This window comes from Sipha flava, unplaced genomic scaffold (assembly GCF_003268045.1).
Source record: "Sipha flava isolate LNK unplaced genomic scaffold, YSA_version1 89_pilon_pilon, whole genome shotgun sequence".
In the NCBI taxonomy this organism is placed as follows: Eukaryota; Metazoa; Arthropoda; class Insecta; order Hemiptera; family Aphididae; genus Sipha; species Sipha flava.
The window spans coordinates 1,184,254-1,208,652 of record NW_020273631.1 but is presented as its reverse complement, the minus strand read 5'-3'; the positions used below and the strand labels follow the sequence as shown (position 1 = coordinate 1,208,652).

The window sequence follows — 24,399 nt, the reverse complement described above, 5'->3', positions numbered from 1 at the left end:
TTTTATCATAGTGGATTTTGTTATTATTGAAATAGTTTAAACAAATGCAGTATGCGATTGGTATAATGAGACCAAATACAAGCTAAATATAGCCGCAGAATGTAGTTTAATGTTATTAAATAAAACAGCAATAATAATTCTATTACATCAGAGGGGGTTTAAGTATTATACTTGTATTTAGTATTGCGAGAAATATAGGCAAATTATCTATTCAATTTTGATTTTAATAGAAATCGGTTTAAAACTGTATATTATAAAACTGAATAATAAATTACCACCGGAGGCAGATTTATCTTTTTTACGGCTATTGGCACCAAAAATTTGCGACCCCTATAATAGGTGAAGAAGTTATATTATCCCTTCCAAAATACCTAATCTAAATATTAAATATATAGACATATATACCTACATCCATTTGAATTTTTAGACAATTTTTTAGCTTTTATTAATTAGTCTACTTTGAAAAAATGTCAATGAATGTCCACTAAATGTAAATAAAAACAGATTTTTATAACAACAGCCTAGGATTATTTATATATAGTCGATTTAGTAATATAGTGTGACAGTGTAGGTATTTATTTTTCCCGAAATTTCGCGACAGCAATATCCGATAAAAATAATATTAATAACCATTGTTGCTTAATATAATATGAGTATATGACCCATAGTCGACCGTACGTATTTTTAACGTGGCAATGTAGGTTCTGGGCGGACTATACCAACGTGTTAAATACATATAGTATTAATAAAAACTGTTTTTCGTACAGTTGTTTTTATTTATAAAGAGTCATTATTATTGATTATAAATTGTAATGAACCAAAATAAATATAATAAGTAATAGAATATAAATAAGTTAAATTTAAAGTGTTGGTGGAGCTGAGGTAACGTTAACCCAGTCTCACCCGTAGAAAATTCGACTTTCTGGAAAAATTGGTACAGCAGGAATTCTGAAAATATGGCAGGAATTGGCAGGAATTGAGCACTAATTATTGCCGCAAAAAAAAAAATTGCAAAATTAAAAATTGGGGGGCTGGGGTAACGTACGTCAATTTTTCTCCGTTCGAGACAATATGTTACATGTGTTGTATAACGATGTTATAAGTATAAGACTTCTATTGTGACATGAACTTAATTATTCTTGTAGTTAGAAATCTTGGATCGCACACCATCACGAGGGAGTGATTCGGTAAGCATGCATGATCATAAGCGGAAAACATGAACATTATTCAGATCCATTATAGTTATGCGTTTCGATCCATTGTCTAAATTGTGTTTCCGTTACACATACGGTGCTCGGACGGCGAAAACAAACGAAAATCTTACGAGTTACGTGTTTTCGAAACTTTAATTGAGACACGCTGTCGAAGCACGAACAATATCCGACGCTTTTACTTCTCTGGCCGGTGGCATTACAAAATCGGCCCTCCGACCGACCGGGATCGTCATTCACGTGCCACGAAGACGACAAAGAAGCTGATATCCCGTCAACACGATATTTGTACGATACTCAACACGAACACACCATCATATCACGACTACATATAATCAGTATTGCGGTAAGTACCGGTACTTTTGTATACAACATGTTTCGTTAAGCGCAATTGTTCTCACGTTCATGAATGGTGTTCAGGATAAAATGCAGTCCCCCATAGGGATCGTATCCATGTGTATGCTGTTAGTGGTGACTCGATCCATTTCGGGACATGCGATCGACAGTCATGATCACGTGGAGGATGAAGGGGCCGACCAAAAACCGGCGGAACAGAGGGAATTGGACATGGAGTCGATATTCGCGGGTTTCGCCAAGTCGATGATCGGCCGGACCGGAGCGTCAAGTAGTCAAGTACAGAATAATAGGGTTTAACTTAATCTGTCGTAGGCGTATACGTAAAATTATATATAATATATAAAAGGGACTATGTAAATTGAAGAATAACGCGTGTGCAACGTATTGTTGTATATTATTTAGAACCAGCACTGTATAAATCCGGGTGTAAAAAAGAGGTTCAACCAGGGTTTCTGCAAAATGTCTTCTTTGACCACCCTGTCCGGCCCCTGTGAATTTTTCAAGATGGGCCTTGGATTATGCGATCTGCCCGACATTTTGGCTAGTATTTCATTATAATTTATACAGATACCCCACATCCAGTCCCATCTCCACAGTCTTTTCGAGAACCTTATTTCTGACTAAAATTTCGGTTTTACTTTCACTTCAACTTTCAATTTAATAAACAGCAATTTAATTATTTTTATTTTTCTTAACTCTTCTTATACTTTTTTGATAATTTCAATCGTTTTCTACGCATGATAACAATATAATATTATCAACTTTTTTGTTAACTTACAATATTTGATTTCATACAATGACTTATTCAAGATTGTTGATAATATTTATTGCTAAACAACACGTGATTTTTTCAAAGTATGAACTTAAATTTTTTAACTACTAACAGGCAAGCTCGAATTAATAATTTATCAAAGCCTTTTAGAACAAAAGAAACTTGACTTTTTTCAAAAAACTTATTTGATGGTTATGGGTATTCTGAAGATAATTTTGTAACAATCAATAATATAATTAAAATATCATGAAGACACCAAGATACAAAAGTACAATACTTTTAAAATTAGTCGCTGATAAAAAGCAACGAATTTTTTTTTTTGACAAAAAATATTCCATGAAAAGAAATAGGTTTATACTTTCGGATATCTTACTTAACATAATCCGGGCTTGCTAAAAATATGTGGACGAGTTTATTGCAACATTAACAATATTAAAAAAAAAACCTGTACTATATTAAACTGGACGACGGTTAACGATTTGCTTCAGTTTAATTTACATCTAACGATAAAATATACATTTAATTACAATTATAAACCATCATCGAACACGCATCACGTAAATATAATCACCAATCACTCATTTATACAATAATAATAAATATTATTTGATTCATAGGCACTATATTTACGGCTATTACCCAACATGTGTTTATTATTAAGGGATGTAATTCAAATAATAATAATTACAATAATATGTATTCAAATAATATGAATATGACTCTTTATTTTCTATTACTGTGTTGGATTCTAAACCATATATTAAGTATTAAGTTAGATGTTTATTTTAAACTTATATTTTGATTTTACTGGCTGTCAAATAAACGTATGTAGTGGTTTCCTATTAAATTTGTAAACTAATATAATAATTGAGCAATTAATCTCTACGCAAGATTTGTGACATAAATTGTGAACAGGCTGAAAATCACGTAACGTAAGCATATATAATCGAAAAAGACACATTTATCTTATCTGTAGAAAAATAAAATGTGAAAAGCGAAAATAAATTTTCAAAAAAGTCAGATACTTACAATTGTCATCTTGTTTTGTAGTCGTTATTAATAATTAGTTCTGTTTTTATAATTATTTTTTAAAAAATTTACAGTTTGTTTTTTTCAAGTGATCTATTATACTGAAAAACTTGCATAGCTACTATGAAAAAGCATAACTTCTTAAAATAAAATATGATACACTTGAGTTATTAAATATTTAATGTATAATTTTTTTATTTTCAGTTATTAGATACTTAAAATAAAAATAAAGATTCTTAAATACTAATAAAAAGTATTGTACCAAAAACTAATTTTCAAGTAGCTAATTTCTATACTAAATTATTTTTATCACTCCGATTATAACTAGATTAAGACTTATAATAACACGAATAAAATATTAGTGTATCGACTATCCATGGGCTTTAATCAACTGAAAACATTGTGTTATAAATCATTAGACTGTTGATTATTTTTATGAATGTAAGAACAATTTATTAAAGCAAACTAATATTATTGAGTTTTATCGAATGCTGATAAAATTAAACCTTAAGTTATTTAATTTAACTTAAATGCAAATTGATTTTAAACGTAAATCGTTATTTGATTAGTGAACATGAAGATGTTTCAAATTTAATTCTACATTTAACATTGATGGAAGCAATCATAAAATGTTTTTCGTCTTTTGGTTAGCTATATACATATATGTATATATGCATTATTTCCATTATTAACCTATTCACAATGTTTCCACTCTGAAAATTGTCTTAGTCCGTATCAAACGAAAACCGTGTAGACCAGCTGCGATGGGGCGTATAATTTCCTACTCACCAACCCAACAATTTCGAACACTTCACGCGGAACGTTTAGGGCGTATTAAAATATTGTATTGTATGGCTATGCCACAATTCATTCTTATAATTATGAAATAAAGTTTTATGTTTATGCAGGTAATGTGCGTAACGCAGAAATATCAAATTCACGTTTTACACTGTCCTCTTTAAAGCAATATTTTTTTAAAAATGTGCAAGCATACATATTGGGTTAAAAAATTAGTAGTTGACTGAAGACGACGATAAATCTCCTTAAATTTCTATTGGTTATTTATATTACTAAAAATATTTCATATTACTTACCACATAACGTTTATACATATTATTTGCGAATAATTAACTCATACTCGTAAATACGTGTGCTTGTTTTATCCAGGACCAAGACAAATTGTTCATATTTTGCAACTATCTCTCTGGATGGAAGGATCTGCTTCAATCAATTTTCAACTTTACATGAAATGTGGATTTATAGATATCAAGGGCGTGCCGAGAGAGTGGTTTTAGAGGTCCAATGATTCTGTGTGATCTGTTTGTAATTCTATACCAATTATAAAGTTCTAATTTTAATTAAGTCTCAAATGTATAATTCTTACCTCCCAATATTATCTCGGCCACTCCCTTGGTACTTATGAATCTGTTAAGTTTTTCGTTCATGTAACAAATAATGCCATACGTATAACGATAAGTTCACTGACAGTGTTTTCAACGTCTACACACGCGCAAACTTTAGTCTTACTCATTTTTTTTTCACGTTTTTTACGTTTTTTACTTATGTCAAAATCTACAAGTACGATAATCGATTCTTGGACCTCTTACACTTGACTTCTATGCCTACGTCTATTATTCAATCTGTTCGTTTACTTTTATCCGCCCTCCTCACCGATTGCACTATCAACATCCGTCGGTACACCGAATAAACGGTTTAATGACAGCTGTCGTCGTATTTTGTTGTCTAGTTGCTCAGTTTGAACCTATCGAACATCGTACTGATGCTGGTACTTAAAGGACTGATATGGGGTGCGTCGTACATGCAAGGCGTCGGCGGCGGAAAGGGCAGGAAGGAAGGGTTGGCTGAAGGAGCACCGCTGTCGCAGAGCCTGTTCACCGAGACGGACATGCTGCTGTTCCTCGGGTACATGGTGGCGGACGAGTCAGGCCACTATGACTGTTTGAACCGCGTAGCTTGCGAACAACCGGCCCGGTCAGAGAGCTACCTAAGAAGCGCCGAAATGGTCTGGAAGACGGCGAAGTTGTTGGACGGGTAATGCAGCCGTTATAATTGTATTAATAATTGTATACTAATGTGCGCGATCGAACACGCAACGTGCATCATTGTTTCTATGAAATCGCAAACTATATGACTTGTTCACGATTGCATCGAAGCGTGCCAATTTAAAAGTAATGTTATTATTATTATTATTTAGAGATGTTAAATGTTTTTAATTTTTTTTTTTTTTTTTGGGTAATTTACCGAGAATAATTTAGGAAAATATACCATAAATTCTGTACATTTAGTAAATTTTGATAATTTTTGTAAAGTCACTATAGGGACACCCCTAGAAATTTTTCACTTCTTTTTTTTTATGAACTTAGCTATTGCAACGCTTATATTTCTTATTTACTGGATAATAGGATATTCGTGGTATTCTTAATTTAATACGACTTAATATATTTTATAGTAAACATAGTTTCATAGATACTATCCACAGTTGATATAGTATAATAGTGACTAGTATCTACAGTCGTAGTACTGTCATAGGCATGGTTATAGTTCATAGACTGCAATGTCAATAAAATCAAAAATATATAAATATTATAAATATCATGGTTGTAAATAAATATTATATATTATTTCTACAACCATGTTATTAATAACCTAGTTAAGAATGTTTAATTTAAGGTGTCGCATGCTAATTTTTTCGGTAGAAAAATTATTGGCAAATTTACCAGTAAATTATTATTATTATTACGCATGAGTATACGAAAAAAACAACAAAAAATTGACAAGTATACATAGTAGTACGACGCGTTACCTGAGTGTATTTTTACAATAGAATTTAATATTTTCAGTGTGATCCCGTTAGACTCGAAATACGAGAAAATGTTGATCGAATTACAAGAAGCCATTGAAGATGGACGAGCAAACGGTGATTGTCAAGCAAAGTACAAATGTTCAGAGCCGACCAACACTGAGGACAGTTTCAATTTGATTTAAAACTTACCGCTAAGCAAAGTATTAATATAAACTATTCGTTGAATATTGAAGTCTGACCAACCATCTGTAATAATCCCTGATTATTGTATTGTATACCAATGTAAACGTGAATACATAGTTTAGCAATACAAATTATAATGCTTACCTTAATATTTTATTTTTACTCTTCGTAAATATAAATATTATAATATGTATTAACATTCAATAATGTCGTTCAATTTGCTATATTATTATGAACATACAATAATTACAGAAAATAGGTACGCTTGTAATTAATAGCTATTCATTATTCTCAATTATCTCCGATGACGGCAGTTTGGATCATTGGGTATAATGGTAGGTGTGTTTTAGTTAATCGATGACATTTTTGTTTACGAGTCCACACCTAAAATTTGATGCTGAAGACATGATTATTGATAGTTAAAATCCCGAACACTCATCCATCCGGGAGCTAAAGGTGACAAACGCATCTTGTAACCTTCTCTGATTGGTAACTACGCCATAATATTTGTAGCCCTTATTAAATTGTTATATTTTATCGTAAGCCATTATATTTTAATCATATACTTTAACGATTTTACAATGTGTATTTTATTTTTCGCGTATCAAGTATTTTTTTAAATAAATACTATTGTGTTTTTTTTATTATTATATAAATAAATTATACATATATTTTGTTGATGTTTAATTTTGACATGATTAAAAAATTTGGATTGTGAATCTGTGAAACATAATTACATTATTTTATTTTACTATCTACCTTCGTAGTTATGTAACATTTTATTTTTAATAAATTATTCAAATAAATTATAATAAATTATGAAACTTCATTCAAATGAATACCATAAGAAAGGTGTCACTTTTTTAAATGATTTTTTTTTACGAATAGGTATTTGATAAAAATCAGTACTGAGAAGATACGGTTAAATAATAAAATAAAACAAATAAAACATAGGTAGCAACAAAAATCATATAAAAAATTAATTTTGTTTGAAAATATTGTATAAAATTTATCGTCGATTATAAGACTTTAATATTTTAAAGTGTAGCTAAATAATAAGCAAGTATAATACAAAGTGCAAGTCCAAATTTCAAAATATATTATGAGGTATTTAAAGAATCATTGGGATTTTACAATGGTTTAATCTTAGAAGTCAAATGTAATCCTATATATGAAGTAATAACCCACCTATGGGCTACGAACTACTACATCATTCTTTTTGATGATCTCACTATATAAATGCTTAAAGTTGTAAGATTAAAATAGACATTTTTACGTAATTTGTATTGTAAACTAAAATATGTGTTAATGATTGTCGATGATTATATTCTAGTCTGTTTACTTAAGTTAAGAAATTTTAGATGTAGTTATTCCATACCATAATAAATTTCGATTTATTTTTCCTATTCCTATTGCTCAAATACTACAAAAATTTTAATTACATTTAAATTGTAAAGATTGTACTTCTTCATTTATTTCAGGTACTATTATAATATTATATCTTCATTTTAATTCGTCAGAGAACTATTTAATTGACTATAAAATTATTTTCTATTCAAGAGAACAATATAACTACAATCAATTTCCAAAATAAATTCAATAAAAAATATCAGTCGTCAATAATAGATAACAGTTATAATTTTAATTTTTATAAACCATTGATGACCTTTGTTCAGTTATAATATTATCAGCTACTAATAAATCAGTTATTAAATCAGGTATAAAAATCTAATTATATTATTATTTGTACGGTATATTTCGATTTGTTCTCATTAATATTAATTTTCTGATAAACGATTAAATAAAATATACTGTAGTATTATTGTCTTTGACGCGGTGCAATTTGATCATTGAAAATATTTTGTAACATAAGTAGGTGGTCATCATGTCAGCATGTGGATCAGACTTGTAATTCAAAATCGGAGATACAATAAGTATGAATTATATTATTTAGATAATGGACTGACGCCAAAGAAGTTTTCGATTGTAAACATTTTCCGCAAGAAAATCGAAAAGACCAGTTTCATTTATTCGGGACCTTTTGATGCAGTTATGCATTGTAATATTATTTTCTTTTTTTTTTCGTAATATCGATTTCGAGTTTTACATCTGTACAGAATGACGTATCGACATCTGTTTTCTATTGTTTACGTTAATATGTAAAATATTTACGTCTGCGTTGAGTACATGTTCACGGTGATACTTGTTTGCGCACAGTACACAATTTTTTACCTGAAAACTGACAATTCGTTTGCGTACAATGAAAAACATAACTACGTTTTGAGTTATCATACCACTACTATATGAATATTGTTTAGTTGAACATGTGATGTTATCGAGATACGAGTTACTGGTACTTAAGTAATTTTATTTACTGTATTATTAATACTATTACAACTCAAAAGACAATCAAAAAAACTGATAGAAAATGCAGAACGTATTGGGCTAGAGATAAACACAGAAAAAACGGAGTATATGGTGGTCCAAAGAAAAGTACCTTTAAATAATCAAAATAGTGGGTTGGAAGTTCAAGGTCATACGTTTAAAAGAATACAACAGTTCAAATATCTAGGTGCCATGTTAACACAACAGAACGAAATAAATAGTGAAGTGAAGGCGAGAATTCAAACCGGTAACAAGTGTTACTTTGGGCTGACAAAGTTACTGCGATCCAGAAAACTTTCAACAAATTTAAAGATTCAGATATACCGGACATTAATAAAACCAGTAGTAACTTATGAGTCGGAAACATGTACGTTACGGAAGACGGACGAAAATTCATTAGTTGTTTTTGAAAGAAAAGTATTTAGGAAAATGTATGGTTTATGTAAAGATGTCAATACTGGGGAATGGAGAATCGAAAAAAATAGGGAACTAAAAGAATCGAAACCCGAGTATTGTGGAGGACATCACTAAGAGACGACTAATCTGGGCAGGACACGCTTGGCGTAAAAAAGGATCGCTGCTGAGAACAGTGATAGAAAAGGTTTAACAAGGAAAAAGACCGCTGGGATGCCCTATATTAAGATGGGAAAACAGAATAAAAGAAGGCGTGGAAAATTAAAGCCAGGAGAGGATTGAAAGGAATTATCGTTAGAAAGAGAAAGTTGGAGGTAAAATTGCTGGACGGTATGGTCTTGAAAGCCGAAAACCACAAAGAAGAAGAAGTAGTAATATTAATATTCAAATATCAAGTGTTTTTGAAAGGCACAGAGGAAAACTATAAGTATAGCGAGTTCTGTGTCTTAAAATCAGGTGATATGTTGTTTAGATGTACTAATAAAAAATGTACAATGTAAAATCTTTTGCTATAGTTCTAAACTATGTTGTTTTAAAAACAACAACTAACTATTGTTGAGTTGTACATGTGTACGCAAACGAGTCGCAAAAAAGGTTAAATGTACACAAACGGGTATCGCCACATGTTCATATTATAGTTTAATGTACCAACGGATTAAACTTTATGTAATAACGACACAAACCGTATACGTATATACATATATACGTAAATACATAATATTACCGACCTGGTAGATTTTTTCTCGATAAGATTTTTATCTAAAAACAACGTTTTCTCCGAGCGCACGCGCTTATTATTATTTTAATATTGGCACGTAATGTTGTTTGTCATGAGCGTGCACAACAATTGCGATACAAAACTTTGCCGTTTGCAAGACGTAAACAGCTGTTTTAACGTATACAATACAGGTCGGAACCGTGTAGATTAATCGGCATTTCTGCGCGCACGTTTTCCGCCGTGACTCCCGACTGCCGAATCGCTGTTTAAATAATATGCGTACATTCAAAACACGCGATGCCGTTATCTTCGTCATTAAAACTCTAGAAACTTTCAGCACACGGTACAAGCGAAAATAATATAAATCAACAAGGCTGGCCAAGTAAGCTAATTTCCTTAGCACGTGTAAATCGTGTTAATATGGAGACATTCAAGTGACGTTTAAAGTTAAAAGTTATTTATCTTTTAAAGTCGAAAGTTAAATAGAAAAAAAACAACTCAAATTGGTTTAAAACGAGTAACTTTTTTTCCAACTGATTACATTTTATGTAAAACTATATTTATGTACGTAATTGTTTTATCTATATTGAAGTCCAGGAATAGAGCGTACAACTCTACAGTTATATAATTTATTTTATTAAAAACAATAATATGTACAATAAAAATAAAAATATTTTTGTCTCTGGTTTATGAAACTTAAGTTTAGAACAAACGTGATTATAAATTAAAATAATTTAACCGTAATGGAAAACCGTTAAGCTCTCTAAGTTAAATGTTACTAAAAATTTTACAATTCAATTCGTTAAGTAATAACGTTTATAAAATCCCTTCCTTGTCATGCCAGCAGTTTAAAAAAACGATCGGCCAAGGGAATTGTCAACCAAATTAAACTAGATAAAAAAAAACTACACACAAAGGTATGTGGCCAAGGGGTCAAGAAAACGGAAAAACTCTATTAAGTATCTAAGATAGGACACACACACCCACGCGCATCATCTGCACCTCACGAAGATGAAATATCTCCCTGTTTGTACCAGAACCTGTCAAACACAATGAAACACATTCTGGTTGAATGGAACATTTTCGTAAAGTAAAGGAGTTGATTGCGCGTGCCATTTAATCTGTCCGAATCTTTTAACCCAGACCTATCCCAGCGATCGGTCATCCCTCAACTTTCGACGATATATAAACACTTACAATAATTTAACAAGTACTAATATTGCGAAGATTTGTAACTCTCGCGGAAAAACATTCGTAAACAATTATAAACACCTGACGGCAGTAATGTTCGGTGTCTCATTGATGCCGTGGACCAAAGCCCGTAACGGAAAAAAAAGAAAAAAAAAAATGTAAGAAAAACCAATACATGATCGCTGGTGCCAAGTATAAAGAAGCGCGCGTCCACGGCGTAACTTCTGATCGATATTTTAATAGAAGTCGATTTAAACATTAAAGGAGAATGAAAACGTTTTCTTCGTGCCGCCGTAGCATTGTGCGTGGTTACGGTGCGTTATCGCGGTGAGAGGAGTCTCCGGACGGCGGCGGCGGCGATCTACCCATTCTCGTGCTGCTGTAGCGACGCGCGGCCCACTGTTGTTGTACCGTCGGAATCGTGTCTCCGACGTGTTCGCCGCTTCGATCCATTACCGTTCGAGACCTAACACGCCGCAAACACGCGTCGTGTTGGTTTTTCAATTTTTTTTTCTTTCCAACCTCGTACCGCTTGTCCTGGAGTGCTCTCGCGGCACAAGTGTCGCCGTTAACGTTCGCAGTGACCGTCCGCGTAACGCGCAAACTTACGGCCGATCGAGTGTCGATTATAATCGTCGGACCTACTGCTCATTTCGTTACCTTGACGCGCGCACGTCCTGCGAGCCCGTCGGCCCCGTTGTATCCCGTCGAACGACGTTCGGCACCGCGAACACGGACGACCGCGGTCCGGTGACTGTTTTTAGCGCATTACGGTACCGCCTGTTCGACGAGTACCCTTTTCGGCGCCACACCGGACCATCAACGAACGATACGCCATCCGGACGGACGCGCAGACTCCCGAACAGGACCCTCCTGGTGCATCCCTTTTCGGCCGGTCGCTCAAAACCGCCCCGATGCGAATTGACGTGTTTGTGTACTTCCTCACAAACTGCAACAGCACTCGGTAAGAGTATAATAATATTACGCGTCGTTTTTGTTTTACCTTCAAATGTTTTTTCTTCTAGCGCTATTATAACGTTATTTTATTTTTTTACATAAAAAAAAATAAACAAACACCGTTGTACACACGTGAACCGCGTGTACATTCGATGACTGCACGAAATATTAATTAATTCCTGGAAATTTTCATTTTATCTGCAATCCACTTTTGCCTAATTTTAATTTACTTCTGTGTCCACAATGCATAAATTCGAGTGAAATTGGTTTTTGGTAAACTGATGATTCAGATGTTTGTCCAGGAGTATTTGTGTGTGAATGCGATGACTAGTCTAATCATGTTACCTCGTTGATCAACATTGTAGTAAATTAGTTACACCCGTGTTTATATTTAAAACGTTTGGAAAACTTCAAATACTCTTCCAATATCTCATAGAAAGTTCGAATTCAGTATGCTTCGATTCTAAGTATAATTAAAAAATACAAATTTATACTTCAAATTTAGATTAAAAACTTAATATTGTTTGAATTTCTCTATATTGTATTTACTAAGCAAGCTTGTTAATAAAAATATATTAATATCACCTTGTTAACATTGAGTATAGTTGTTGGTCAATTTGTTGGTATCGATAAATCGTCACAATTATAGGTGTATACGAACGTAGTGTATCACATTTGTTACAAAACGTATCTAAAGATTTCGACATAATATAATCGTATAATGTTTACTTATAGTTTACGTTTAAATATTAATTCGGGTTCGGAACTGTCGGAACAATAAAAACAAAAAATCTTGAAATCGCATAAATATACACTTTTTTAATTTAAATAACACTTAACTGAACTGAGTAGTCGGTTTACTATAAATATTATAATTAAAAAAAAAAAAAAAAATACACACGCATAGAAACTGGCGAACCGCAATTGTTGCGAATTCGTGTGAAATTGAAAAATTGTAGATTTTGCTTACGGATAAGCTGTCCGACCGGAAACGGATGTGGCCGAGAACAATATACAGCGGAGAAACGTAATTGCCTTTGCATCATTGCAGTCTGCACAACCTAGAAAACGTATGGCAACACGGGCAAATGTTACAATATGTTCGCACAGTGTATTACGGTCTAATCAAATAGTATTGGAACATGTGCGAAACTTTCGCACTGATCTGGTGTGTATAAACAGTGTTTTTTACAACGCGTGTAAACATATCGCAGAGTAAACATGTACCGACCGGGAACTCGCAACGTTAATCTCGTCCGTTTGTGAATCGCACAAACACATGGCGTACAAGCACCAATGCTCCTTCTCTCTGGGAAGATTTCACTATTTCACCAAACACGTACTGCACACTTTTATCATTATTTACTTTGTCGATTAACCGAAAACGAATTCCAACCGTTTTCTATACTCGCCCGCGCGACGACGACAACGCCGTTGTCTATTGTGTACCATTTCTAATAAGAATTTACTATTATCGGTCGATTTTTAGCGTTCGTGACCGTTTCATTACTCGTGGGTCCTTGTCTCGTGCATGGTGTGACATTTATTTATATATTTATAGTGTAGTATTAATTTGATCGTGTCGATAACTGCGTTCGTTGACGCGGATACGTCCGTTAAACATGATTTACAATCAGTCAACGTGTTCTTCGATAGTTAATAGGATTTATCTGATTGTATATGACACGACGGTCAAAACCAATATTTATTTTATGAATTCAATGTATTCGGAGAGTTGATACTAATATGACTCTTACGCGCGCGTTTTGAAATGCGCTAAAATACATGTTCACATGCTACGCACTATAATAGCTCTACAATGTAAAGCACTTACGTACTTATGTCACAAGTATTGTACTTTACATGCTCGTCGGATTACGATGCAATTGTTCAATAGATAAATGGAAGTTTTTTTTGCTGTGTAATATTTTGATAAAGTATACATCAATGTATTATTTATTTATTTACTATTTGTAATAACGTCCGCGAGAGCAGAGTTCTGGAGTACTGTTTGGTATAACACAACGCGACAATTGCATACAGAAACGATTATAGGAAAAAATCACAATAATGTTTGAACTTGGAATTCTGATCAAGGAAATAATTGAAAATAAGTATTATACGTTCATATTGTTGTAAAGTAGAATTATATTGATATTGATTATAGTTTTCAATTTTTTATTCTCGTCTGAAATATTTTCTACAGTTTTATATTATATATCGTACGTGACTATGTAGTTAATATCGTACCATTTTAATATCGAAAGAGAGTATTCATCTTCTCAAAATCTCATTTAGATAAACCATAATTCAAGTGTAAGAGAAAATTAGTGTTGAATAAAATATATATGGAAATACAAATAGCGAGATTTTTTCACAGACCAAATCAAACTTTCGATATAGCATAAAAGAATAAAAAATGTATACCATGCTATAATAGTTAATTAGCTACTGCGTATAAGTATAACGTATTATTATAATGACGAACTTTTTTTTTTAAACCCTTATCACTAATTTTACATGATATAAGGCAGTTTTCGAAAACTTTCGTTTCAAGTTATGGGCAAAATATTTCAAGTTGTGAATGTTAAAGAATTTTATATATTGTATATTTTCTTTTAAACATTTAAAAAAATCAATAAAATTCAAAGCTCTATTATGTAAATATATGTTTATACATTTAATAATGCTATCAAAGTTTCATACAGATATTTTGGTTGTTTATAGTGAAATTCCCATAAATAAAAATATTTCGTTTGATGAAATCTTCTTGAAAATTCAAACGCAAAAATGTATTTATGTTAGATGAATCTAGTATTTCTGTATAACGAATAACTGTAGATAATACTTAATAGCAATTGGAATTAAAAACCTTTCATATTTTCTCATGTAAAATAATCAGATATCTAATCAGAAACAACGTGAATGTGATAAAATCAGCTTTATTAATTTTTTGAAAACTTATACATTTTATGTATCGTAGATATTATTGATTCAGCTTCATTGATAATGATAATATATGATATTATATTATATTATACTACAGTAGAAGTTATTCGAATTGAAAATTAAAATTAAGATGAAAATAATTAATCACAGAAAAAATAACTTAAAACGCGTTCTCTATTCTAAAAATTGATTATATAATAAACAAATAGATTTCGGTGAATTTTTTTTAAAAATTGATTAATGAAATAGAAACTTAATAAAAAAAAACTGATACTTTAAAAATTACTGGGAATCGAATGTTTACTAATTATTTTGATTTATGTTTATTTATATAAAGAAATAAATTAGAAAAAAATGTTATTTATAGATTATAATACATTTCAAACGTCTTTAAACATAACATAATAATTTAAATTCCAACTTTAAACATAACTCCGTAATAATACGCCTACACGAAAATAATTTTTGTGAGCACCGAAAGAACAGTGTAGTACTAAAAAGTAAGAATATAAAAATTGTAGTTCGTTGATAAATACATTTTTATTGGGTATAGCTTTAAAAAACTTGAAATTGTTCACCTAATAAATGTATACATTAATTAACGTGTACGAAATATATAATATGCGAAGCGCGAGTAAATCGTTTGAAATCGATTCGTTTATAAATGATAAATGTACCGACCGATATTATGTGTTTACGAATGCATACAATTATATCGCACCGGTGGTAAATGTGTAAATTAGTATAAATAAATGAACGACGTGCGTACAGATCAAGAATATGTATACATATATTTGTATATAGCGGATACGAACGTGGTGCGTGTCGAGGAGACTTTAACGACCGGATGCGCGGCAAAATAACCGAGAAAAATCCGTATTTCGAACATCACGTCTTCAACTCGAATGTCCGTTATATGTTGACGTACGCCATGGCGAAAAGTGTAAAAAAAAAAAAAGAAATGCTTTTTTCGTCTTCTCAGTTTTTTTTCTTCTGTTTCCACACGTTTTCTTTCGATATTTCATATTTATCACTACTCACTTTTGCTCATTATGTTGTTCAACACAAGGAACGCGCGCGCGCGCGTACAAACACACAAACACTCATTCACATACATGTACACACATATACATATGTATGGTACGGATCGTGATAATAGATGCGCCTGAGTTGCACGGTTGGCCGCGGATTTATAATAAATCAAACGGAGTTCGGACGCGGTACACAAATGATACTTGTCATCATGTCTTCCAGTGGAAATATGGAAATTATCACGATATACGTATTCGGGTGGTATATATATATGTAATTTCACATATGTTTTTTATGGTTTCGATACAGAAAAATATATAGGTACTACACGCATGGATTGCGTCTACGAGTATGTGTACATGACAAAAAAATGAGTATATATATTATTATTATTATATTGTTATTATATATTGTTATTTAACTGTGAATTAATAGATACGTATTTTAGCAAAGTTCAAAAAGAAAAAAAAATTCGAACTTCATTAACAACGTGAGAAATATCGTTTTTGGTAAGTTCTCATATACTTTACATGTACACTTGAGTACATGCAGTATCATTTATTTTTCGAGTAAGACTAGAATAAAAAAATAAAAAACAGAAAAAATACACATTACCCTACTTTTATTTGCACTATATATATATTTATGATAACATAATACTAATAATAATCTGAGTCTTCTAATTATTTTCGTTCATCTGGACTTGCTGTGCGTTAATTGTAGTCGCAACAATAATAGGGTCATTTTAAGTATAATAAAATCCATTCATTACACTTTTTAGTTTAATCGCCCGCAAATAATATTCCTTAAAGTGTGACAATAGTATATATATATATATAAATTATGTTCTGAAATCTGTGTGAAATCTATGTGTCCATAGTTGATTATTTACTGAGTGTGATAATTTGTTTGTAATTTCATACGTTTTACGATGATTTGTGTGTTTTGTAATTCTAATGCGCTTTCTAAATATTTATTTGATTACTGAATTGTTAATACTTTATGTACGATTCGATTTCGATTCGCGGTTTTGTCATAGTTTTAAATTTATAGTAGGAGAAAATACCCATATTAATTATTCATTTATTTTTTCGATTTTAAACATCAAAATACATATAGATACTATACATTACATGCAGTGTTTATTTCAAGGAGGTTACTGGAGGGGGGGTAATACCCTCCCGACAAAATATATGACATTATTACGTAAACTACAAATAATTGTGATGCGATAATATGTGAAACGAGTTATTGTATAATCGTGAGTTATTTTGTGCGTCACGGTTGATAAAAAAAATAAAATAAATATTTAGTATAATATTTTTTTGGGGTATCATCAGTAGTATCAGGCAATTCAAATTCAGGTTATATTAATGTCATACTAGAAAATAAGCTAGCATAAACATTTTTTTAATTTCTTCTATTACCATGTAAGCAAATTATTATTATATTATTATTATTATTATAGGTATTTAAATGTATATAAGAGATAGGACGTACTAATAAAGTAGTTCTTCCGTGATAGTCAGTAGACAGTAGACACGACGACTACAGAAACATATGCGTTATTTTAATTGTTACTTTTAAAAAAATTATATTTTTTGTGTCTATAAGTACGATTTTGTTCGGCGTATACGACATACCTTTTCGTATATCAATAGTCAATTAATGTGTATCAAATTGTATGTCAACATAATTGATTTTAGATATCTTATAGCATGTGGGTAATTTTTAAAATGTGCTGTCGTCTGTCAACTTAAATGTTAACGTATGTATGGTAAATGTCTGTTCTATTTTTTTTTTCATACAATTAACCAAAGTTAGGTTTTTTAGAATTTATGCATTCGTTTATCTAATAATCTCTAATAATATCTAACCAAAAAATTGAACTTAAAACGATACTTTTATTTTCCCTTAATTATTTACTTCTAAGGCATACTCCCTTGGGAATGTACGATACCTCCTCCCCCTCCGGAATAGGTCTGAAATAAACACTGATTATATGGTTAAAATTTGACTTTATATTGTGATAAATTAACCGATAATTAACCGAACGCAATTAAAAGTTGGGGTTCAGTCTAAAATTTAAATGATAAACAAGGGTAAATAGATGTTGATTGACATAAGTATTATCAACATTTGTCTTGTTATTTTATTAACGAATTTTGTGTTAATGTCCTAAGTGTTTTTAAAAGATTGCTATTTAAGTGATTAGGTTCTTATTCGTCAAAAATACTATAAGTGTAGTACGTACTAGTACTAAATTAATTAAACGGTATAATTTTTCTTAAAAAAAAAAAAAAATTTTAATCTGTTTAATCCATTGCATTTCTTAGTTTAAAATAAAATAATTTTAATATCCGAATTATCATCTGTCATTCTTCCAGGCGGTCCAATCAAAAGATTTAAAATATTAAAATACAAATTAACTTAACTAATTTATTTTATAATGTCGTAATACCTCCACTAGAAAGGTTCTACACTTTGTCTAATCTGTCATTTTATTTTTTTATTATTATTTACATTCATCTATTTATTTTGATTAACCATTATTATTTTTCCATAATGTAAAAGATTGAATATAAAAAAATTTAAAAACCAAAAAATTAAGTTAATAACTTATACTTTTGTGATATCTTTAAATATAATAAATTATATTAATTTTGCTTCGAATTATTTAAACCAAATACGTTCACGACGAGCGCTCTCACGGGGGTATATTGGGGTAGATTCCCTCTCCCATCGCCTTTTTTTAATGGATTTCATTTTCACGTTTAACTGATATTTATTAATAATACAATAAATAAATGCAACCAATAAATATTTTTTTGACAAGTTATCATTTTTCATATCATTGGTAGACAGACATAAACTTATAAAAAAATAACAAATGTTTATATCTCTATGATGACAGTTCATGATTACAAATCAATATCTTTATCGATGTTCTTTTTATTAAATTAGCTGAGTTTATATATTGATATAAATAATAAATTATTCTCATGATACCAATAAACAATGAAACAAGTGATATCATATTTTCCCGTTTTTTTATTAATATCAATCGTCTAAGTGAAATTTGTAGTAATTGATATATGTACAATGTTAATTAGTTAATATTACTTTAACGTTTGTCACAAAAAAAAAAAAGAGTGTTTTATCAAAATTATTGTATGATAAAAACGATTTTTTGACACATTTGAGTAATTATTGATAAAATAATTTTATATCTATTTATTTTACAAAAATACGTAATTCGTCGTGATGCAAGTATATTATTTCGATTCGCAATATAGTGGGAATCGGGACCCATCGCCGTAACATTCCTTTATAACCGAGAGTTGTCAACAAGTCTGATTTCTTGCTGGATAAACTTAACTGTTACCTGTGTCCGAGATCACAGGTAGTGCACTGCAATGTTGGAAAAATCGTAATCTGATTAATGATTATGATTACAATTTGTAGTTATTAATCACTAGATAAACTAATGTGATCAATAATCATAATATCAAAATATTTTAAATGAATAAAGTAATAATGTAATCATAGTGTTGATTACGATAACAAATTATGTTAACTTTTAATTATGACGATTTTAATGATTAATGATATTTCAATAACTGGTTTAGTTGAATAATAACTATATTTTGAGATAACATTTTTAAAAATATATAGTTTATTGACCATTGTAGTGTGCTTTATATATACTATATTTATTGGTTATATTATAACCGTTATATATATATATAAAAAAAAAAGAATTACAGATAAGGAGTAAATTAAACAATAATACATGTAATTGTTATTTATTACGGAAAAATAAAGGATTAACAATACAAAAACATATTATTTTTAATAATAAATTAAATGTAAATATAATAATTTTAATAACTTTTTTTTTTAATAAATTCAATTAATTTAGATAGTTCTCTCAGTAATAATAATTTAATAATGACAATATAAGTTTAATAATAAATAATATAAAAATCATAAGATTTATATGTATATATATTATATATACATATTATATATATTTAATTTTTCTATTACCTATATAATCAATGGTATTAAGAATATACAAATATGAACGCAGCTTAACGGCCGATAACAAATGGCTCCAAAATGTATAAATAGTTAACTTTATGTGAATACCTAAATTTAATAATATATAGTATATTACCTTGTACAAAATTGTAATTATGCGATATTTTGGTGTTAATGAATAACGATTACAAAAATGTAATCATGGTTATTGATTACTTTAAACAATTATTGAACAATTTATAACTAATGTAATTTAATAAATTAATCGTAGTCGATTACGTAATTTAGTTATAAATTAATCGATTATGCTTAATATTGATCACAAGTTGTCTGTTTATAATACAGTTGTCGGTATTACGTACAATAAATCAAAGCTTTATTCTGGATGCATTATTTAATTTTTTATTCGTTTAAGCGTCTTATCTCGTTTAAACACACAGTGCTACATGTATTGTTACAGGACAACCGTAAAAAGTATAGTTGAATTCGAAAAATTACTTTTAATTTAAGCACACCGTTTTTCGTAAACGGGCATTTGCCTTCTAAAGCCACTTTGCGCGAACAATAAATTTGTCACGTCATCATACCACTGAGTATCGATACAGTGTATGTATAGTGTATTTTCATATCATTGATAGGTCCTCTGGTCTAGATGTATATAGCTATGTATATAGCTAGTTTGACTGCTAGATCGTCTACGTATTATTATTATTGATCGATATAATATTCATCGTTACGTGCGTGTACAAAGATTTTTCTTCTCGCCGATATTTTTGCTTGATGGAATAAATTTCTTTCGTTTCTATATATATATATATATATATAAATCGGCTAAACGTCTTTAGTATTCGATTTTTTAAACGCACAATAATTGTCGACTTTATTACTATTATTATTATTCTTTAATTAATATATTTAAATGTGTCAATATATCCATGCTATTACAAGTTCAAACAATTTTATAAATTTTACAATATAAAAATATTGTATATGTATAATGCTGTCTTAACCGTAATTGGTTTGGTATAAGTATATTTAAATAATATAAAATAGGGTATATAGTAAATAATACATTTTATAGATTACACTATCAAACTATAAAAAAAAAAGCTATAAACTAATACATCGACTAGAAATCAAAAACGATTAGATATTTTTTTTGTAATATTAATTTTGTATTACTTTGACAAGTGTAACAACTTATACGTACCCTTAGTTGAATCACGTGGAATTATATCACGTTCGGAAAAACTGTCTGGCACCAGAAACTAATTGAATATCTAATTTTTTAATTAAATCTTTTTACACGAATCTATTTATTTATCTTATTTTAATTTTTTTAACATTATTAAAATAAATCTATAATCTGTTATTCAAAGCAATAAGTAAAAATTGTAAATATATTTGAATATTTTATAGTATAAAAATAACATGAATAGCTTGAGGAGGAAACTGTTAATTAACAGCAACTTTTTTTTAAAAATGTAATGTTATTGTTAACTTGTTTATGTCTCTTTTATTATTATTATTTATTTATTATTGATACTTAATTCTAAACTGGAGTAGATTTCTGGAATAGTTTCATTTTAGACGACGTTGTACATTATCGGTGAGGGAAAACGAGAATATATTTTTGATAAGAGGGTTTGTACGGATAGATAATTTAACGTGGAATCTTATATTGTAAGTTATGACAAGTTCAGTGACTGTGGGTAGTTTGAGGTCTTTATAGAATATTTTTATTTAATTTGAAATTATTATTTTCCACTAACAAACATACAGATACCGCAGCATAATTCAATAAAAACAAAAAAAGTATTTATAAAATTATAAAAATAGTACAGCTATAGAAACTATATAAGATTTTATTATTACTATATAAGTATTAACCTAACCTATACATGCCAATTTTACTTTTAAGAGTCATTACAATTTTAATGTCAAATATCTTTCCTATTCATAATCACTATATAATAAATTCGATAAACATATTAATTTATAAAAAAAAGTAAAAAAAAAAAAATAAAAAAATTATAGTAGCTTAAACAATTATTGACTGTGCATGAACTGTAAGAGCAATTATTAGCCTATCAAATTGATAATTATGCATAAATTGATGTTTTCAAGTCGTGTGTAGGAGGTGTCTTGAAGACACTCCATTATTATATATCAATATAGTCAATTATGTTTTAATTATATTTATTTTAGGGAAGAGAAAAACGTATTGTATATTATAAGATCGAAAGTCGCCTCTTTAGATACTTCATAAAATCACTTTCACGTATAAGTATATAATGGTTTTAAGTCCATTATATAGCTGTCTGAGATAAGGTACTTATTTAACAATACATTTTTTTTTCAAATAGATTTTATTCTTTGAAATTATTTTTACATGATTTATTTAATGTACAAATATTTATTTTAATGACATGTAAATATAAAATGTTCACATGGATACGCATACATATAGTTATTTAAAGTTATTGTACTATGACATTTTAAAATGTATTAATAGTGATTTAATTTTATTGAATAATTAAGTGATTAATCGAATCTTATTTAAACTTCAAAATAAAATAAAGATACATAAAGGTACATTTCATGAAACCTTTAACTGAATTAAAATTTTAGATTAGAGTTGAAATTAATAATCCTAAATCTTAAAATTGTTGATTGAAAAAAGCACCGGATTATTAAATATTATAATAATATTTGTTTTTGTTTTTTATATTTATTTACTTTATTTTTAAATAGGTTAATCGTTAAAATCAACATATTAAACAAAGTGAACTCATTTCCTTGGTAACCAAAAAGTGAAAAATATGTAAATCTAGCCCAAAACTATTTCTACACTTAAAAATGGGATTTTCGAAAAATTTCTTTCATTCCATATCTCGAGTATTAGAGGGATGACGCTACATTACATTTAAAGTTCGTTCGTTTTATCATTAGGTATAAAGTTAAAAAAAAACTATTTTATTTTTATTAAATTTTAACATAAATTATCACATCTTTCTATGATTGTTTTGTACAATTAGTCGCAAAGAAATTTTAAATATTTAAATGTTATTCGAAAAATATTTTGTAATATTATTATTGGTATAATAATCACCGGAGAGCTCAATTTAAACGTCATAATATTGTCAGAGAAGGGTATATAGAAGCACACGTTTACACGTATAATACTAATGGGAGGGGGGGGGGGGATTTTTCTACGAAAATAATGTTTCGCAAAATCAGTGCCGTGGGAGAGTTGAACACAGTTGATGTTCAAAACGTAATTTGATGTACCCGAGATGTGATGACGATGTGCGCGGCACATATGCGCATAATACTATGTGATAATAAACATTTATTTAGTACTCGCATGCACGCGTATGCGTATAGAACTATTATTTTTGTTCAGCGTATTCGTTAATGAGAAACACTTTCCGACGGCGTTGGACGACATAATTCTGAACGAACAATTCGTGTGCGGAAAGGCGGTATCGACGGCAGAAAGAAAAATCGGAGTGCGGCACAATAATGATTATAAGTAATTATTATTTGAAGTGTCGCGCGCGGTTCGACTTTGAACGGTTGAATGCGAGCCGACCGGACCGAGGGCATATCATAATGTGATATTGTAGCATTGTAATAATACACATTTGTAGTACAGTTTGATGTTCGCCTACGCTGTTACATTATAGTATCGCGTTGTTATTGCTGTTGTTGTACCTACGTATGCGGTGTACACTGGTCGGTCCGATGACCGTTCGACTGATCGATACGATTGCTGGGCAAGTGGTAGCCGTGGCGCGGAGGGGTGGCGTGGTCACATCAGATTACGTTCGCGCGTAGTATAACGCACGCGATGAGCGTTAATTATAATCGCGAGACACTGCGGTCTACATTCGGTGAAACTTACTGACCGGAGGGGAAATCCAGGACTAGTGTTCGTACACATTTGAACGTCTCGTCACCGTCGCCGTTGGCGTGGTGCAAGTCGACCCGAATCCGAAAACTGTACTCGTACGACGACCGTTTCCAACATCCAATCGACGAAACTCTGGATAACGCGAAATCGTTTACTACGGAACCGCGAGATTTTCATTGTAAAAACACGTATCCGTTCAACGAATTGATTTTATCTTAATTATCTTCTTCTTATTCTCCTTCTCCTTCGCCTTTCTATTTGGGATCGGCTACCCAAATCCTAAACCTCGATTTTCTACATCCCCCTACGCACATCCAACGACCATCATATCATTTTCAGTCGTATCCAAACATTTCTTTTTTGGTCTTCCTCTTTCTCTTTTCCCTTCAACGTTCATTTTTATAACAACTCTTACTG

General features: G+C 30.3%; 2 protein-coding genes and 1 long non-coding RNA gene across 4 annotated transcripts in view; 2 read left to right on the top strand and 1 right to left on the bottom strand.

The window, feature by feature from the left end:
- The first annotated feature begins 1,317 nt into the window (after positions 1-1,317).
- Positions 1,318-6,525, top strand: LOC112693651. Of its 2 annotated transcripts, XM_025568820.1 has the most exons (5): positions 1,318-1,557; positions 1,632-1,844; positions 1,971-2,108; positions 5,117-5,421; positions 6,231-6,525. In XM_025568820.1, the coding sequence occupies exons 2-5, from the start codon at positions 1,638-1,640 to the stop codon at positions 6,373-6,375; spliced, it is 795 nt and encodes a 264-aa protein (XP_025424605.1). In that variant the 5' UTR covers positions 1,318-1,557; positions 1,632-1,637; the 3' UTR covers positions 6,376-6,525. The 2 variants fall into 2 exon arrangements, with proteins under 2 accessions (XP_025424605.1, XP_025424606.1); XM_025568821.1 differs by lacking the exon at positions 1,971-2,108 and having other exon boundaries at positions 1,327-1,557.
- A 5,419-nt stretch (positions 6,526-11,944) lies between these two features.
- LOC112693681 lies at positions 11,945-13,133 on the bottom strand. The gene is made up of 3 exons (XR_003149505.1): positions 12,627-13,133; positions 12,088-12,504; positions 11,945-12,033 (listed from the first exon to the last, which is right to left on the bottom strand). It is a non-coding gene; the product is annotated as an uncharacterized LOC112693681 (long non-coding RNA).
- Positions 11,961-24,399, top strand: part of LOC112693679 — a 64,986-nt gene continuing 52,547 nt past the window's right edge. The window contains exon 1 of the mRNA XM_025568862.1: positions 11,961-12,048. The gene's annotated coding sequence lies outside the window, so the exon portion shown is untranslated. The remainder of the gene's footprint in view (positions 12,049-24,399) is intronic.

Coding starts and splice junctions, on each gene's coding strand:
- LOC112693651 (XM_025568820.1), top strand. CDS start 1,638: ATGCAGTCCCCCATAGGGATCGTATCCATGTGTATGCTGTTAGTGGTG. Junction 1,845..1,970: donor CCGGAGCGTCAAGTAGTCAA/GTACAGAATAAT, acceptor TATATTATTTAG/AACCAGCACTGTATAAATCC. Junction 5,422..6,230: donor ACGGCGAAGTTGTTGGACGG/GTAATGCAGCCG, acceptor TAATATTTTCAG/TGTGATCCCGTTAGACTCGA.